At 39.2% G+C, this 21,082-nt stretch overlaps 1 protein-coding gene across 1 annotated transcript in view; it reads left to right on the forward strand.

Annotated features, from left to right (window-relative positions):
* Positions 1-3,200, forward strand: part of LOC118427018 — a gene marked incomplete at its 5' end in the record, with an annotated part of 9,466 nt that extends 6,266 nt beyond the window's left edge. The window contains 2 exons of the mRNA XM_035836654.1: positions 2,018-2,153; positions 2,786-3,200. Coding sequence (XP_035692547.1) covers positions 2,018-2,153; positions 2,786-3,007 — 358 coding nt within the window. The remainder of the gene's footprint in view (positions 1-2,017; positions 2,154-2,785) is intronic.
* Between the last annotated feature and the right edge of the window lie 17,882 nt (positions 3,201-21,082).

Genomic DNA, 21,082 nt, shown 5'->3' on the forward strand with positions numbered 1-21,082 from the left:
GAGTTATTAGTGTGTGTGTGTGTGTGTTGGGGGGGGGGGACCCCTGTCGCGGAAGAATTGGTGTGTGCACCGTTAAATCCGACCCTTTCGTAAATGGTCTGAAAGAAAAGGGTCCTGAATATTGTCAATCACATTGCTGAAGGGCTGATAGACCACTTTAAAATCTACCTGTCTGCTCAAAGCTGATATCATATGTTTGGCTGTCGAGATGTGCTATCAGGTTATGTGCAGTCTTCTCAGGTGCGGCTAGAAAACTTTACTGTGTTACGCAAAAGGACATGTGTTTGCGAGGGAGTCTATGACTAGAAGTTTACCACATGGAGAAGTAGCAGTATATGTCCGTTATGGGTATAGCAGTTCCAAAATACCGATTCAAAATGACATTAGCCTAAAATGATTTGTTATGTTGAGTGTCTGTTGAGGACATGAACATTCTCATTTTACCCATTTACCGGCAACCAAGTATAAACAAAAAAAAATCATATTTTATTTAGAGAAACTGATGCGCCACCTAGCCTCGGTAAATAAAATATTACAGTCCTTCTTTTGAATTGTAACGAGAACTTGATATCAAGTAAATATGACAATAACATACGGACTTTCCTTGTGACAAACAATTTAACAGTGGAAGATCCTACAACCATGAAAATAACTCTTGCCAATGTTTATATATCACCATAAACATTAAATGCAAGTTGTGGAGTTGTACATACATTCTACAGTTACGACGATGCTGTGAATTGTACATTGTAACAGTGATGCTGCAAAAAGCCGTGAAAAAGGAGACAGAATGGAAATTTTCCCTCCTTTGTGATGTTGTGGATCATTACATACACCAGTTCAGCTCTTGCCAACTGCATCTACTACTTGGATAGTATCCGGGTCTTTTGTCTCTAGTAAACATAATAATCAATAAATCACAGGAAAAACCTATCACGTGAACCTCTGCCAGCCAGTACATTTGCACAGCTTCTGTGCATTACTGCTTCAAAAGGCCCTCGGAAAAAAAGGCAGATAATATATAGACAGAGATCGTGTATTGACGTAATGGCAAACTATGATTTAGTCAACCTATACAATATAACGCAACAAAAAGAGACTAAAACATCTTTAAAGCAAATTCATGCTATCTTTGTACCATCAATTCCCAAATAACATCAAATAGACTAAGTAGGTATGAAAAAGAAATCTAGAAACAGATTGGCGGTTTTTCGAACACTTTTAACTATTAAGCTAAAGCAACAAGTTTAAAAAAAACGCAATTTCTTTTTTTTTACCAGATGTGATTTTAATCATGTAAGAGAACGATTTAGTCACCTAAAATAATGTGCCTTATAGTATTTTATTAATAAACTGAATACGGCTCAAATAAGTATGCATGTCCGATTACAGACGGATATTTGATATCAAAGTCCATGTCGATCTTGATGCCGAATACAAAGGTTGATTGGATCGGACGAAAACATCTGATTACGTTAACATCTAGTAACACTACCAATCATTTATGCGCCGAACAATATGGTTTCTATAATCATATCAATTAATCAATACAAAATGTAAATCTCAAAATAACACATTGATACAGCAGTGTTTACATACAAAGGTGTTTGTAACTATTGTTTGTTTTTTCGTGTCAAAGTCCAAAGAAAACAAAATGGCGTGGTGGCCATGCCTGGTTCAACTGTTGCTCTTTCTGACGGTTTCACACTTGCTGGTGTTCGGCGAAGACACAGAATTTACACCCGACAAAGTAAGATGGGTTAGGTTCGTTGTCACCGTGAATGATACGTGGAACCCCGATGGGTAAGTAGGTCAGCGTGTCGTTCTAATATGGGGGGTGGGGGGGGGGGGGGGGTATAAGTCCAATTTGACTGATATATGGAAAATACACAGGCGGCTAGAGTTGCCAGTTGAAAATAGATATGAACCGGTACATTTTTTTCCTAACTTCGGATATGCCCCGGGCTACCCGTATTCTTTTTTTTAACGTTCACCAAGATTTTCCTTCAATTGTCAGGTGTATCGCTACAATAGCAACAGGCAGACTAAAACCTAACAAGGGATACAACGAAACGGAGCCACTAACTGTCGGATCGTGTGATCACGGGCCGCTGGTTTACACTGTTGCACCTGGCCTGGCACCCAATAAGATGGTAAGAGTGTTTCTTAGTACGTTCATGTATTAATGTAGAAGTAATGAAGAAACATAACTCTGCATAACACTCAGCATTCGGGAAAGAGTATGGAAGTTGAACACACATCACTACCAGTGGACTAGCCCCCTGCTGTAGTGATTGCGTTGTGTGGCCCAAGGGCTACTGAAACGGAGATGGGCGCCGCCCTATGCGCCATCAGGCGCGGGAAGGAACTTTGACTTTGACTTTTTGAATGAAGAAACAACCAGAAACATGACATTTTAGGTATTTACGAAGGGACTGCTTGTTTACATTGGTTGCAAAGAAAAGGCATTTCATAAAGTGGAAAACAGATAGCAACGGTCTAGCCTAAGATTAGTAAGAAGCAACAGCTCTCTTTAATCTTACTTATGAAGTGACCAACCCCTAACTCTGTCTTGCCACTTTCTTCATAATGTGGAACACCACAAGGTACCTGGTACTGTCATCTGAAACCATGGCGACATCTTGTCTAGTTCCTTAACTTTATTTGTATAGAGAAGAAGGAAAGATAAAATAGAAAACCGAATATCACGTTCCTCCTCCATGAAAGTGAACATAAGTCTTAACTTACTATGTCTAACACATCTACTGTCACCTCTTACTTCTAGTCAGTGAATTTGACGTTTTATTCCTCGGTGATTGAGGACGCCGAACCACCGACCTGTCAGATCCCGTGGAACGGGACGTACGTGTCCCCCCGCCCGAACACCGACCCCATGCACGACTCCCCCCTCCCAGGCTGCTTCACCATGGACTCACGGGAAGGCTGGTACCTGACTGCGTACTGGTTCTACCTCCTGGACTGGGGTGGGGCTGGAGACGGGCATTAGTACAGGGTAATCTAGGAAGCACTTTATCTGGCTTAGGATTAATTGTTGGTTTAAATTAGAGAACAGGAAAATACTGTAGGTAGTACTGTTTTGTTTTAATACTATTGAGTGTTGCTTCCGACCACTATGGTTATGAAGAAAAGAAATGGACGGATAAACGAATGCACGAACGACCCGTCAAGTATGAAATTTATGAAAATATAGAATCACGTGCCTGAAGTGTATGCAAAGAGAAAATCAACATTTGGCCAAACGAAACGTATACAGAGTATAACACGCTGTTATGATTTCGAACAATAGCTTATTAGTAGGGATTCAACTATCAGAGCTGAGTATATGTACAGAACCGAATTAAGTTAAGGCAGGATTTGTTTGTTGACTGTACTGGGCTGTCCGAAATGAAAGTCATTGTAATTGTCACAGCTTTGCAGTGTTTGTCCTGTACCTCTATCAACCACTTATTAGACCAATTATTTAATAAGTGGTGACAATAAGTGTCCATTGCGGTCACAGAGGACAACTTTGACGAGGTTTGCTGAAAATGTCTGTCAAAGAAATCTGCTGGTATCGTCTGTTTATGTCGTATGGCGGGAAAAAGTCTGTCAATCATTCCGAAGCAATATGCTGATTGGTTCACCAAACAAAATGTCATCCATAGAAATTTACGGCCAAAAGTCTGGTGGCATTCTTTTTCATTTAGGAAAAAAAATAACATGTAGTATATGCACTGATAGGAGACAAAAGACATTCAATAAATCACAGTCATGTATTTCGTGCTTTTTGCTTTAAAATTGCTTGAAACAAGAAACCCTATGATTACCCGGCCTTCTCTTTCACTCGCGGGAACGTTTGTAACCCGATACCGTTTTTCCTCATGCTCCAATATTTAAAAGCAGCAGCTTGGCCAAAACAGTCAGAAATCGAACTTTGTTGAATTATGATGTTTAGTTGACCTACGAAGAATAGGTGCACAGATATAATCGCTTTGATTTTGTTGCTTATTTACGAAATTTAGCCCCGCAACGATGCCGTTACAAATTCTTATTGTAGAATTTTGTTCCCTGGTAGCATGTGTACTAATGCTTTTGTTACCTGCAGATTTCTGGTTACCAATTGTGCCATGTGTAATTAAGCATAAGGAAGGCATGAAAAACAGTGGTATGGTCATATTAATTTATGCATTATATCTAATTCCATATCTGGTATTAGTTGCAACATATGTAGCATAAAACGTGTAGGCAGTCCAGGGATGATTCTGCATTTTTATTTGATTTTCTAGCTTCGGAAAAGCGGCGTCGCAATTTATTTACGTCAAGTACTGGTCCTGGGGTAGATTAAACGTACATCTGGCAAGTGTACAGCTCAGGTGTTCATAAGTCTTATCTAATGTAGTACCTACTGTTCTGCAGTTTTGATTGGACTAAGATTCATCACAAACTTACAAAAGAAGAAATAATGATATACGTCTGATATTGAGATATCAGTTTGCAGGTGCAGATTCGCCGAAAACCTCTGCATGATCTATCGGTCTCAGTGCTAAATTTGACTGTTCGTTAACCCTCTCAGCACGTCATAAAATTTTTTCCTGTATACCATATACGACATATAATTTCAGTCTATGCAGGTGTCAATTAGTACTTTTTGTTAATTATTATTACAGCTGCTATGTAAGGAGTAGACTAGGAAAACTATATATTTCTGGAAAGCTCACAGACTGGCCTTTCCAATAAAAGCAAAATAAACATCATACCATCAATCTGATAGTAGTAATAGTAATAACAGTAAACAAAAACACAATATGCAAAACAAAACAAAAACATGTCTCACAAAATAAAAAGTCCATTCAGGGGCAAAAACATACTTATCCTGAAACTACACAGAAATACATTATAATACAAGAGCAATGCTGGTATTATGTGATGGGCATCAAACATCTTCACACTGCTCATCATCTTCATCGATGTTGTCACTGCTGGATGCTGGGGAGAAAACCAAAATATAGTTTATAATAATCACATGTTTTGTTGTTGAACAATTGTATTGTTTGTATTATCATGTGAAATTGTTGTTTTGTTGAGGAAAAATTGTAGTAATATTATTTTAAAAATAGTACAACTTCCAACCACTTTCATTTATATGTTCACATAAGTATAACTACAAGCTCTGACAATATCTAAAAAAAAAATTTGAAAAAAAAAAAGGTTTGTTATCGCAAGCCTGTAAAACCTTCAGGTTTCGCTATCGCAAACCTGTAAAATGCAGCTAGATATTAGCAGTACGAAACCGCAAACCTGGCATGAAGAGACATCAGCACATATTCCACAAAAAAACCCCGTTGTTTACCTTGTTGTTCGTCGCTTTCCAGCAATGGTCTTTCTATAGCAGATACATGGGCTTGTAAAATATACCTACCGTATATTTACCTACCGTTTTTTACAAATTTTGCCAGTTGGTCCAAGTAAATAAAATTTGAGACATGTACTCAGGTGTATGGTTAAAGAAAACTGATCTTAAAAACGAAGACAGATTCGAAAAGACGACTCGGGAGAAGGGTATAGATTTGCAAGTGTCTATGGAGTGTCCATGCTCCATATCGTAGTAATTTGATGGTCGGAACGGGTAATGGAATTAAACATGTCGTCCTACAATTGTCTGTCTATGAGGGCATAAGCGAAATGTCTATTTATATGGGGCTCAGGATTATGCAAATGCTATGTGGCGTTAGTAGAAGCAAAAAAAAAATTTAAACAATAAAAGACAAAAGGACGACTTGAGAGAATCACTTAACTTTGCAAAGTTTGATAGAGTGTCAATGTTCTGTTTTGCTGTGTGTAGCAGGTCTAGGATTGTTCTGATGTACTGTCCAAAACCATGACTAATAGGCTTGTTTTCGTTTTAGGGCCAGGGTTCAATTCCCCCCCGCTGCCCATGTTGCTGACAAGCCCATTATAACATGCATATGCCAAGGAGTTTTGTAATAATGGTTCCCGACCAACATGAATTGTGCAAACAGCCAGACGAGTGTTGTTTCATGATTTTATTTCTAATTTCACTGCGACGGTACCTAATGGCCCATTTCAACCCTCTGTGTTTGTGGAATCTTCAGAACTTGGGATTATTTACCTTTTAAAGAGATAGTGCTTCGAGCCGCATGGCGGATTGGGGAAGATAATTGTATTTGCGCCAGTAGCCCTCGGATGTGTTGAAGGAGTTAAGTGTGTGTACTCTTTCCAACTATAAACTTCCGATATCCAGTCGGATGTAATAAAATCTCGAATCACTTCATTATGTTTTCATACATTTCTTAGGTAACCTTCCCGCTGAAAAATTCTCTGGTATTGGCAATAAGTCTTTTTTTTTTTTAACAGTTGACAAAGTTGATCGCAAGGCCAAAATCAATCAACATATTGTCCCTTCAAGCCCGGTCACATACATCCTATGATTTGCTTATGACTTTTTTTGTTTTACGGTTTATCAACATCGCACGCAATGATTAAAATCAAATTATAGCATTTAATCTTGTACTTATTACTTTGTTATTTTGCATAACTACATAAAAATTATGCAACACTTTCATCGATAACGACCCCTCCACTCCGAGATAATACACCTTCTTATTCCCGATCTTCTTAGGCAAACAGCACCTCAGAATTTCCAGACAACCGAAAGAAAACGAAGAAGGTATTCAACACTGAATTGTACTTATTTTTTATTCCTACAAAACAAGATGGTGCTTATTCTTTATTCCTACAAAACAACCAAGCTCTACTCTATTGCAAACCATCAATTTGAAACATGTCACGGCGAGCCCAACTCCCGTTGGCAAGTAAAAACACACCATGACCTGAACATTGGCGAAGTAAATGAGAGTTCAACTCAAAGCGCCTACTGTCATAGACCCCCAGTCAAACATGATAAGAGGCAGAATACTGGAAATGGCAACACAGGCTGGTAGGAATTGGTAACAAAAATAAGGGTAGTAAAATCAGCAAGAGTCCGACTGAGTTGACGACACATGGGAATATTTTTATTCCTCACATGCACGAGCACTACGTCTGGTTCAACAAAAGGGTGACACAAGATATCAGTAGTCAAATCAGAAACAGAAGCTCCGGGTGTGAAAAAAAAAACGGAATAAAATGCCAGAAGAGAATGTTGCATAGTTGGATACATACTTACATATGGAATCGCTGAATGCATGGATGATCTGAAAGAAGAATCGGTTTTATCTATATCTTGAGGCAATTAATATTAGTGATGACAATTTCGAACAGTAATAGTATGCACAAGTAGGCTTTTTCACAATAAATCCAAAGCAAGTTCCTTAGTATCTGATATTGGGCAAGAAATATAAGCGTACATGAAATCATAAACAAAACCTATCCAGTAAAGGTTTTTCATTGCGGGGATTTAATCCATTCTAAGCTAAAATTAGATAACCTAATCTGGAAACGGTTTAAAACCGAGGGAAAGCACTGAATGTCGGTTTATCTTGTGGAGCTAAGGGCAATACCATGCGTTTCCCACAATGTCAAAGATATTAAATGGTACCAGGAGAGGGCCTTGATCTTCGTTTTCTCAAGAGTGCAGATGAAAGCGAACCCATTTGGGCTGTTGCATTGTGCGGATTAGTTAGGAGGGAATAATAGTAAGGCTTGGATCTTGTTGAAGTAGGTATTAAAAAGTCAAAAGCCCAGCTAATAATAGGTGTGTAACCTTGATCCCAGACTAGTTGTAGATTCCAATTAGAAGATTCACGTCAAAATCTTGCAGCATCTTAATCTGAACGGCTGTGTTGCTTAGTGATAGCAAATGTTTATTGTCAGACCAGTCTTCGTCATAGAACTTCTTTCCATGAATTGTATAATACCCTTAGTGCTCTACGAAGTGACATTTTCGTCAACAAATCTTTATACATTATCACGAAAATCACTACTTCGGACGCCGTCAGCTGCCACTTGCAGTTTACCTTTGCACAAACGACACGTCTCCTTGGTTGAGATTCGTGTTCTTCCCAATAATCTTCTTTCGTTTGTAGTTTTCTCTTGTAGTTCAGCAAACAGTGACGCATCGTTTACATTGAATTTCGACCTCAGGCATTGTTTGCAGTTGCGAAAGGAGTGCATGCTTTCCTTATTTTCGGGGAACGCTTTCTAGGCGTCCAAAGAAAAGTGTGTGGTACAACACTGTTTCAGAAAAGTTTAAACGCCTCAAACTATTGTAAACGGAAACAGCTGTCTATTGAAACGAAGATAGATTCTGAAACGCAAACTAACTTTATGGTAAGTCAACACAATTGTCTAACAACCCAATTCACTGGTCACCATAACGTAGCGTTACAAACAAGTTGAGAGGAATTCCCTGTGGTCAATCTAATTAGCAGCGTCTATTTCAATCTCAGTCGGCTTCTTATACAGCAGGCTAGAAATGGTGGCACATCATCATCCTGTGCCATCCCCAGCCGGGAAGGGTACAGCCGAAGCCGTGGAGAGGTGGTTCCACCCACTGTCAACTGCTGCCTGCTGATCATGTTCAGACTCAACAATGTTTTCACCAGTGTTTGGTACAACCGGTACTCTATGGGTGGCACTTCGACTCTGGTAATATTTCTACAGATGCAAAACTACCTTACGGATACCTTCACTTATTCCTGGTAATTCCTACGTAACTGATCATAGAAAAAATACATTTTAATGAATCTTTTTGAGTTTAAACAATGTTTATGCTTAGTCTCCAGTTGATGATACTTGCGCTAAAATTCCTGATTTAAAATTTTAATAGCTAATTGATTATCTGAATATATTACCTCTATCGAGGAAGTTGAACTTAACATACCTGATATTGATGTTTTAAAGCTAACGGCGATGTCGCTAACACTTTAAACACTTTAAAACTCATTGGCTCATTTATATTTGACAAAGTCGCATATGTATTTATTATATCTCTTTACAATGGTGTTTCCCAAACCTGAAAATGTGCTAATGTGTTATTCTTAAAAATGGGGAATTCACAGTAGATTTCCAATTATCGCATCGTTTCTTTAATAGTACCGTCCCGTTCAAAAACTTTCGAAATTGAAAAATTGTGTGTAAGCACATAACATTTAATGTCTTGAAAGTTTTGTTTTTTTTCAGTTTGTCTGATTTCATTATGGGTGACTCCATGTAAGTCTACTCGTTTGTATAACCCTTAGAATGATGCAAACAAAGAAGTAGACAGATCGAGAAACTGTAGATCTCAATTTTTCTGGCGCTTTTTGTTTTTAGTCGTTTCCAATGACTCTTTGGCTGTCAGGTTGTGGACGGAGTCCGCAAGGCTGCCATGTGCCATCTGAAAAGCTAGCTTAGACCATCAGGCCAGCGATTGGGTCTCCAGGTCGGTGGTAAACATCCACCTTTAACTCCGGAGGTTCTTACTCGTCCACAACAATCGTAGTAATTTCCTTATGATGAATATTTCGCAGTTTGTAGAGCTTGTAATGGAAAAAGATACTTTCAGTCTACTCAGTTTACATTTCTATGGGGAGCGAGAGCTATAACTAGTATCAAGTTAATTATGGTTATGAGGTTATATCACTTCCGGGTTCACCACCGGCAAATCTACACTCTCATAATCATCATTATTTACTCTCATAAACACAAAGATAACTCCTTCGTACGGAGGCAATAACTTCGGGAAAAAACTCCCATCAGAAACTCTATTTTACAATTTAAACGAATACTTAAGCTACACGAAAAGCAGAAAATTACCTTGGAGTAAACTGAACAAGGATTGCTAAATATAGTTTAAACTACCGCTCACTCCATTTTCCGCTTAACGAGAATGGGTGACTTGCCCCCTGTAAATCTTGATTCGGAGACCGTGCTGTCGTATTCCATTCCGGTAGCTTCCAAATTGCTAGGAATTTTGTCTTTCTTTATACATTTCAATGGGCAATCTCCACCATCCTTCTCAATTGCGCCACATAGTAAGGACACAGCAACTTTTCATTCTGACCTCCAGAGATTTCACCTCCTTACGAAAGCAAAATCCGAGGTCAAGAAATCTTGACATCGGAGAACCACTTCCGGCGGAGTAGCCGTATTTCCCCATATGTTGTTTCCCGCTTTCAATCCACTGTGCGGGACCGTCTCCTGTAAAGAAACGCATAACGTTGAGACACTGTAGATCACTTCTTTGGCACCTTGACTACGGCAGTTGTTCGGCACTATAATGCTTGCCTTGCTCCTGGTGTCTCAACTCAATTTGCCCTGTCAAAATTTCTTCGAGCTTCATTTGTGTACAATTGTGTATATTTATGACTGAATCATAAATATTTAATATTTGGTTTGCATGTTGTGTCAGTGGAATTGGCATAACTCCATCTAGAATATGGGACTTCCTTATTTGATTAATCGCCCTTTCAGCATGGAATCTGACACATGCAATATCCATTGTCTCCTGAACATGTGATAGACAAAGAGCGGTATGATCACCATTGGATGATGGTGTATTCAGTTATACTCCAGGTAACAAAATATGTGAGTTCAAACCCACAGTCTACCATAACACTATCTCCTGGGTCTAGTAAACTAGAAGCTCTGGTTATAGCCTGATCGGAAACTCTGTCAGACCATGATTTTGACACAAAAGTTACCATGTAATCTTGACTGGTTCCTACAAATGCCTTCCATGTATTGTGATGTTTGTAGTTGGACCATGTCTGGGACTGTACAAGCATGGCAGATGAAGCATCGATGAATATTTCAGTACAGTCAATAATGATTCCAGCTGTAGGGTACTTGGAGAATTGAAGAGGCATGTTTGCTCTAAAAACTGATTGGGATGGAATGGAAATATACGTGTCTACAATGCGAGAGACGGTGTTTTCTGAAATCTGATTGCAGGATCTTTGTGGAACAATCCTACTCCTTGATATAACTATTACAAAACAATAAAGACCTCGTCTAAATTACACTTTCATTTTGGCCCAGATCTAGATCTACCCGGCCTCTGATATGCCTTGTAATCGCATACCACGTTTCCACTCCTGAATTAGATATTAGCAGCTTTGGGAGCAAGGTACTCAAACACAGCAAATAAGCATCAAAATTGGAGAATCTGGTGTATCATCTTATTCCGCTTAAGCTGGAAACGGATTTCTACTCTACTCCTTCTCAACCATCACAAGTTTGTTTTCCAACTTTAAGACATAATCGTTGCAGGACTTTATTGACGTCTTTTACTAATATAATGCCATGGTCAGATGGAACATTGGAATCAACCTTGACCTCCGTAGAAGCAGTAAAGTGTATTCTATATGTCGATGTGGCTGTGTGCGAAAATAACAGCCAAATGAAACATCGTTCTAGTTTGCATCATTCAATCAAATTGTGCACGTGCATTTACCATTGGCTCTTTCAAAGGCGTGGTAAATACGGGAACCCAGGACTCCCTTTAGTACAAGCACCCATTCTCGATTTATTTCCATGCTGATTTAAGTTTCGTTGCAATTATGTACAACATGTGGCTTGTGCAGTTGGTGCGTGTCCAAGATCAACAGATATAGTCTATAACCTAGGCTTCATACAACGGGTTTATATTCCACGTATCTGCTTGTCTTGATACGCATGTGTTCACCTTCAGTCTTTACATGCACAAACAAACAAAATGAGGGCTTACTAAGCCTGGTCATGAATTTATATATCGTAACTAAGAATTGTGAGATGCTACAATTTAGCACCGGGTTCGGCACCGGCACATCTACACTCTCATAAACACAAAAGTAACCCCTTCGTACGAATGCAATCACTTCGGGGGAAAAAAACTACCAATATTACTATTTGGACGGACATTTAAGCTACACGAAAAGCAGAAAATTACCTTTGGCAAAACTGTACAAGGATTGCTGTAGTTTAAACTCCCGCTCACTCAATTTTTTTGCCGGGGCGCCGCAGGCGCCCGGCTTTGTCCCCGGTTTAATGGTTCGTCCTTGGATGGGTCTGCTATGGTCGCAAAATGTACCGTGCGTTTTTACGACAATTCTCAGCCCTTCTCAGCCCTTCAAATAAACGCAATGTACCGTGCGTTTTTACGACAATTCTCAGCCCTTCTTAGCCCTTCAAATAAACGTTGTAAGAATACTGTTTATCCATGACCTCTACTCGTACAGAAAACATTGCAGCGCTCATTAGCAAAGTCTAGGAAAGGAAAATGTTTCTTGATTTGCAGTAAAACACTGGTCATGTAACATTTGAGGAGTTGTCGTTAAATCGCACGGTTCATTTTGCGATAGCGTTGACGGGTCCGGGTATTTAGCGGAATAACCCGGAATAACCCGGAATAACCCGGAATAACCTTAATAAAGGATGAAAGCTACCGAAATACAGTGTGCTTTGATAAGTTAAGATCGCAGAATGCAATATTTTGGCATAAAATAATGTATATATGGCCATGGGAACAAGAAATATTACGGTTATTCCGGGTTATTCCGGGTCATTTCGGGTTATTCCGGTAAATACCCTCACGGGCGTTGACGGTGCGGAGGAGGTGAGATTTTTATCGTACAGAAATTGGTACAGTTTGTAAAGTTATCTTTCTGGAATTCGGATGTATTAAAATATAACATTACATTCTAAGGCGTAGTGTCATGTGAGTAAAATGAGCACGACATTTGACGAAAGATTTTGTGGAGGGTATACAGTCAAGTTTATTGTGCAACGATTGGAACAGTTTACGTGCGGGTGGGAGGGGGGCGTGCGTCTATATATGCAGCTGCAGGAGGTCCTGCAGGACATTTTCGATCGTAAGAGTAACGTACAATTTGAAAAGATAGTGATCATGAATTCGGACACATTGAAACATATTTCCAAGGAACGGTATATAGTTTTTTTAGTAAAACCAGTGTGTGGGGATTGACGAGAATTTAGATAGTTTAATGGTGCACTGTGCTTGAGCCGATGCGAGGCATTATGCAGGGCATTTTTGATTGTAAAAATATCGTACAAGTTGAAAAGATGGATCGGATTCTAATACATTAAAACATACATTTCCAAAGAATAGTAGAAAACAACGGATTGTAGCTAACTGTTAAACAATCAGCAAAGCAGTTGGCAAGATGTCACACCTGAACTTTTGTAGATTTTTGCTTTTTGTTGGTACTAGTAAGATGTTATGTGATCAAGACAATATTTTCTTTCTGTTTCAGTGACGCCTTAGACTGTTCTCTGCTATATATACAAGTGACACAGTAATATACAGAAACTTACAGCTAGCAAAAGTCTGTACTCAATAAGATTTTACACAGTACACATTTATACTTCTTCTGCTGAAATCTACGCATTACATTTTGCATCCAACCAAAGAGGTTTGAAAGAGAGTCCTTGATCCAACCAAATTAGACCTTGAGACCTATTAACAGATCATTGATCACTGTGCATTTTGCACATACCAGACTCAATCGTGCCACTGAGCACTGCATTTTGCACACACCAGACCAATTGTGCCACTGAGCACTGTGCATTTTGCACACACCAGACCTATCGTGCCATTGAGCACTGTGCATTTTGCACACACCAGACCTATCGTGCCATTGAGCACTGTGCATTTTGCACACACCAGACCAATCGTGCCATTGAGCACTGTGCATTTTGCACACACCAGACCAATCGTGCCATTGAGCACTGTGCATTTTGCACACACCAGACTCAATCGTGCCACTGAGCACTGTGCATTGTGCAAATAAAGTCAAGCAAAGAACACATATATTGTGAACAATGTGTGAATCTATTTTATCGGGAAAATACCACCAAGGTGACATCATTTTCAGTGGAGATAATAGAGGCAAACAATGCACTGCAAATGCTTTAATGGCAGTTGTTAACCACAGTACTTGCAGACAAGCAATTACCTGGACAAGTACAGACCTTGATGGTGTACTTTTTCAAGGAGATGCACTATACACCTACATAAAACCATCACTAAGATCTGGTGTGGAGTTCCTCTCCGTTGATGATATTCCAGACTATTTGCAACTTTACAACAATACTGTACGTGTATCAATAAAAGAGTCTTACACTGGAGACATATTTGCCACAGAAGCAGTCTATCCTTATTACACCTTAAAGAAAGCCCTAGAAGCAGCATTTGCTGAATCCAACACTTGTCTTTTCATAACAGCACATGGAATAACTGGTTCAACAGTAGCATTGTTGCACGCTGATAACAAGTATTTTGTTTATGACTCACATGCCAGAAGTCCCATAACAGCATTGCCAGATAGCCATGGCACTTCTACTTTAAGCATGCACAGTTCAAACAGCAATCTAGTTTCATTCTTGCAACAACTTAACTGGAACACAACATGCAATTTTGAGGTTGTCCCAGTACAAGCAGAAAATGTTTTCTTATCAGTTGAACCTACTGGTATACACATTATCAATCTGACTAGCAATGTTTCTTCTATGATTGAGTCAGAAAACTGCTTTCAAGTTCAACAACAACACACATACACCTTGGTTAAACCAGAGTTTGTATCTACGAAAGAGAACCTACAACAACCAAACACAGCATTTCCATTTGCACCACATTGTAACCAAAGTACTGGGAAAAACATTGTGCCATGCACCACAAGCAAACATCCAAGTGCTATGCCAGAGAACAGGAATGAAGGCCTCTTGAATCAATTAGTAATGTCACCAAATGCAGCATCAAATTTAAATGATAAAAAAGTGCAAGGTCTTGCAATCCAAAGCGCAATATGCAAGGACAAACAAGAAAAACAAACCTATCAACAGAAGACAGAGAGTCTTGCAGAACAAAGAACATCATACAAAGCAAAGAAAGCAAATGAGACCTGTGAGCAGAAGAAAGAACGACAATGCACATCCGGGACCTCTTCCCGCCTTTGGCTGTGGTCTCGCACCGGAGTTTCTTTTACGATTTTTATATCCGGCACACAGCGCACACAAGGGATACAATTCCGCCCACAAAAGTACGCCGGAAAATCCAATTATACCAGTGAACAAAGGTTTCCAGCCAACTTCCCATAGATTTTAGATATAAACTTCTAGTTTAATAATGATGCACATTTTACTGGAACACAACATGAAATTTTGAGGTAGTCCTTCCAAATGCGCCCCGGCCAGCTTTTTTTAAAAGCTTTCTTGTTTCGCCTAACGAGAATTGGCGGCTTGCCTCCTGTTAGTAAAAGGTCTTTAATCTGTTGCACGATTACTGATTTGGAGCCCTTGCTGTCGTATTCCAATCCAGTATCCTCCGAATTTCTAAGAACTTTGTCTTCCTTTAGAGATTTAAGTGGGCAAACCCCGCCATTCTTTTCTATTGCGCCACATAGTAAGGATACAGCAACCTTTTATTCTACCATCCAGCAATTCCACCTCCTTACGGAAACTGGATCCAAAGTCGAGAAATCTTGACATCAGAGCACCTCTTCCGGCGTTGTAGCCGTATTTCCCTTTGTGCTGTTCTCCACTTTCAATCCACTGTGCGGGACCGTCTACAGTGATGAAACGCATAACGTTGAGACACTAGATCACTTCTCTGGTCTAGATGTTGTGACAGTGTAATGGACATAACTCCATCTAGAATATGGCACATCTTTATTCTCATAATTTTTATTTTCATGTGGATTCTGACACATGCAACATCCATTGTCTCCTGAACATCTGAAGGAGAAAGAATGACACGATCACACTTGAATGGTGGAGTATTCACTGATACTCCAGGTAACAAAATATATGACTTCAAACCCACAGTCTGCCATGACATCATCCCCTGGTTCTAAAAGGTCTAATACACCAGAAGCTCTGGTTATAGCCTTATCGGAAACCAGACCATAAATTTGACACAAACATTATGCAATTTGGACTGATTCCTACCAGTGCATTCCGTGAATTATGATGTTTGTAGTTGGACCAGGTCTGGTACTGTGCAAGCATGGCAGATGGAATTTCGATGAAGATTTCAGTACAGTAAATGCTGACTCTTGTTGTAGGGTACTTAGAGAATTGTATTGGCATGTTTGCCCTCAAAATTGATTGGGATGGAAATGGAAACATCCGTGGGAGCTCACAATAAGAAAGCTTGACTAAGTGCTTACAATGCGAGAGACGGTGCTTTCTGAAAACCAAATCGGATGGCAAGACATTTTAGAACAATCCTACACTTAATATAACCATCACAAGAAAGAACCCGTCTAGTAAATTTTACTTTCATTTGGGCCCAGGTCTAGATTTCCCCGGCCTCTGATATGGCTTGTAATTGCATACCACGTTACCACTCCTGTACTAGAGATAGAGAAGCCAGGTACTTATACATAACATCAAAAGATGGGAATATCATGTGAAATCTAATTTTGGAGTTATGTCCATTACACTGACATTTGAATATGTCAGAAGAAAGAGATGGCACAAGGCATTATGTGCAGGATGATTTTCGGATGTAGAATCAGTATATAATGTCCTTTAAATGCCCAACTGACATAGATTTGGTAGCAATTTTGACTTTGTTTCATTGTAACAAAGGAATAGTCATTCCATATGTAATTACCGGTCCTTCAACAGGGTGGTTTTCATGCTCGTTGACCAATGGAAACCTTGTGTGGTATTCGATGACTCCTTTAGCCTCTGGAGAATTTGTTCCCCCAGCAGCTTTTTGGGCACTTGATTACAACTTTCTCTTACTCTAAATGTTCTTGGAAATCTGGGGATTAAAAGTGTATTCGGTTGTCAGCAGTTAAATCCTACAACAATTCAGTGAGTGACTATGATTATAGCAAGATGATAATATTCAAAAGCAATAATACAAGTAGTGGGACAACATGTCCCAGTACTTTACCTTGAAAGCTGGGAATTTTAGGATCTTCGTTACCATCAGCTTAGCAGGACAGTCCATCTTCTTTGTTGTCTGCACAAGCTTCTTCTTATGAAGGAATGGTCTTCACGCTAAGAGGCCATACAACATACCAAAAACACTTAAGTTTATTATGCATGATGTAAGTCATGTCTGATTTGCATTGTTTACAATTCTCATTACTATTGACTCTGCTTTTGACATTATCATTGAAGCCACCCTTGACCATGTATATCAAGTGCTGTCCTGTTTTATCTATTTCACAATATTCTGTGGAGATGCATTGATAAGGTAAAAAAGTTGCATTCCTTATTCCTTCTACAAGTCCGAATAGTCCTCATGGAACATGCATTTTTACTTTAGATGTAAGTGGGAGCAGGTTAAAAATGTAGTTTGAGACAAACTTGACTATACCCCCAAAGTTTTAGTCAGTCCTCAATGTAGTCAACTTTGTTGTGTTTCAAAGGCTGCGTTTGATTGGTATAGGCACTATGTGACCTATGGCTTGTGCAAAAGCTGATGTTTGATTCCATCAATTCTTTATCACCCACTCCACCCAAACCTTCTGTCTGTAAAAGTCCCATATACGCACCTCTGAGTCTGAAAAAGACACTAGTACATCGCAATAATAAATATAGACTTTTAAACTATATCATAAGAACATATTATTTACATATTATTACATATATACCTCCAAATATGATTATAAAGGAATTTAGGTCAAATTCTATATAATGTTCTAATTGTAACTAACTTTGTACATCATTAAAATAATACATGCGAACATTCCAGGAAACATGAATAAAGGATACTACATCATCGTGACTAGGGGTTGTAAAGTCTATGTGGCATGAGTACTGTGCTGATCCATAAGTAACAGGACATTTCGCTCTGGTGGACAAAATCTCCTGAAACACTTCTTCAGCCAACTCACGACAGGAAGATATCTGCCTCTATGAATCCTGAAGAAGTTGAAGCGTTAATTGCATTATCGGGTTCTTCAATGTTGGACGCCGTGCTAGGAAAGCACTTGGAAAATATTATCAACACGTACCGTCTGCAGCTATACATTCCGTAGAAGTTATGTGGTCCCTGCATTTATGTTTAACTCATTGAAAGAAAGGATCCTTTTGGCATAATGATTTTCTGTGCGATACATATCGAGCATTCAATTTAATTAGGTTCGATTATAATTCAGATGAATTGCGATATTCCGTTTATTGACAGATCCAAGTTTTAGTACTGTTACGTTTAATATTGAAACATGACAACTAGTGACTTCTTAAATTTTAAGCATGTTTATAGGATAATTAATTAATGAAGACCAACTTTTTATCCCCACTGAACAATAAAGAATGTAACACATGACTATGCCATTGCAAGAGCCACCGTCATCTTCAGAACAGGGTACCGGTGCTTCACGCAGGCCTCCCGCTACACAGCTTTATGACAAACTTTTGTTCATCTGTAGCTTGCAGCCAGCCCACTTCATCCTCCTACGCAGGGACATCCAACAGCCAAAATGCCTGTCTGGATGTGTTTGGATGTTGGATGTCCCTGCGTAGGAGGATGGCCCACTTGGATCCAGGAGCCCCCCATGTTCGCATACGTCATGATGCCTGCCTACGGAGCCCCGGGGCGATGCCTCAATGTTTAGCGCAAGTAATGGCACGTCTGCAGTTGCGATGCTGTAAATCAAAATAAAGTTGAATACTCATTTTGAGCGTCAATGATGAGCACAATCTATATTTTTATCTCGTTCTTATGTAATAGGAGACTGTCGAATTATGAAAATTCCTAACAGCGTCACATTTTGACGTCTCATTTTGACCCAACGCTATTTCAAAAGTGGTAAGCAGAAAAATAATACTTACCACCCTACCAGACCCTTCTCTTGGCTGTGTTAAAAGATAGATGTCAATTTTACGATCTCGAGCTCTCTAGCAATACGGGTGGCAGGAAACGTAGCCAAACTATACCGTTGACGAATTGCGACTCCTACGCTATACCTTTCGTATTTATCTTCTAAAAACTTTGTTAAATAAGCAAACGTTCTCCAGTGGCAACTATTAATGGTCCTTTGATTTGTACTACAACCGAAATTCGATGTTCCTTTTAGTAAATGGGCCAGGTCACCTAAAATGTTCATTTGGTATCAAACAAAAGGTGATTCTTCTTCTTTATTTTTTTGTGATAACCATGTCAGATACCGAACGTTGTAAGAATCATCGCGTGATTTTGTGACGTGATTCAAATCCATAGAGCTATCTTAAATCGTTTATTACAAGTCATTCATTTTAATTCAAGCTGACGAAGAAATCTTTGATTAATTTATCCTTTGCAGGGGACTTCTCTATTCATGATTTAAAAAAATAATTCCAAACAAGTCATTGAAGGGCTTCATACATAAGCTTGTGAAGCTGAATTGTGCGGTTGTACTTGCGCCCTTTAAGCACTCCAGTATTTGATCCTTCTGCAATCACGTCGGACTCAATGCAGATATCCGTCAAACTTGCATCTTCGAATCTCTTTCCAATGATGGACAGCAGAGTGAGGAGTGTATAAAACATTCCAATTATATCTTGTGACAGTGTCCATGGATCTTGCGATCGTGCTTTCATATGGTCTATGTAAGCTTTGCATATAGTACCTGGTCGAACACCAGCACTGTGCTCTTCAAATGCAGTGCATCTTTGCTTTTCAGTGATCTAACCATAAAATCATGGCCAGTTTACATGTAGGTGCATCAATTGAGGGGAGATATTCTATACTGTCTTGGATAACATCAGTTTTATTACGTAATAAAATGTCCAGCCGCTTGCTTTCTGTCAGCTCTCTCCATGTAGACGCAACAAATTTTGGGAACAGTGCTGTCCAAATGGTAGTGCCAAGACTTTTTGAACCTGAAAATAATTATGCAAATACTCTAACTTGATTAAGATTCCTAACCACTTAAATTACACAATTTATCTTTATTCGCGCGTTCGCATTAGTGTTGGGGCTCCCTGAGGACTTCGTCCATATGATTAAATCAACTTATGACCTTATATGACTCCAACGCATGAAGACATTTTGTCCTATGAAACGTCCTTTTATGTAAGCACACTGGTCCTTATTTACTAGATGTTCCAGGAGAGGTTTAATTCTATTTGCCATGACAAAAGCAAGTATCTTATAATCGGTATTTAAGAGGCTTATAGGTCTCCAATTGCTAAGTGATTCCATGTCTCCATTTTTGTGTATCAATCTTAGTAGGGCCTTTCTGAAGGCGGGTGGTAGTTTTCCTTCACTGAGTGCATTGCAAATAACAGAGTGCCTTGTCTTTTCTATCGGTTCTCGATCCACAGCCGACAATAAAGAACCATCGCTTAGAACGCGTAGGGGGTGTTTTGCCCGGTCGCAGAGATGGTGGATAGCAACCGTTGCTAAGTTCAAATGAAGTGACTAAAAGTCAAGAATACCCTTAAAAGTCACGTTTTTGTTTCATACGTTTAAACATAAACACAGTTCTCTATTTAGACGATTTAAGCCAAAAATTGCATTGTGACGTCATGATAATGTCATATGAATATTACTCATTACCTACAAGCTGCCATGGGACGTCTGAAATGTCTTGTATGAATTTTAGTTGAACTTTTTGTATGAGCGTTTATGATTGATGGTCGGCTGTCCTTTAGGAGGGTTTGTCTTCCAAGTTATATTCACTAGGTTGTGACCAGTGCACCCTAATGGACTTGATTTAGCATCCGTGAAGAACTCTGTTCTGTTTGTGAATAGCAGATCTATACAAGATGATGTTTTAGTTCCATTAACATTTTTGCAAATTCTGGTTAGATCTTTTACCATTTGTGTTAAGTTTAGTGAAGACAATTCTAAGTTAAGTCTTTGTTTTATTGTGCATGTATCACTTGACCAATCAATATTAAAGTCCCCTAAAATCATGACTTCCTTGTCCTCGTTAGATACTGTTTCTTATGATTGCACAATCTTGTTAGGTGGTATTCTGCCCTAGTACTGGAGGCCTGTACAGGCAACCAATAAGTATAGGTTGGACATAGGGGAGATGAATTTTAGCCCATAATAATTCAATGCCATTGATCTCAAGGTTTCAGTTTCAGTTTATTTATTTTACCAGCAGTAACACTCAGGTACATAACAACCTGTATGCTCGTCTTTTATGTGGGATGTTGGAATTGATAAATAATGCCACTCCACCCCCTCTGT

Source organism: Branchiostoma floridae, chromosome 12 (genome assembly GCF_000003815.2).
Source record: "Branchiostoma floridae strain S238N-H82 chromosome 12, Bfl_VNyyK, whole genome shotgun sequence".
Taxonomy (NCBI): Eukaryota; Metazoa; Chordata; class Leptocardii; order Amphioxiformes; family Branchiostomatidae; genus Branchiostoma; species Branchiostoma floridae.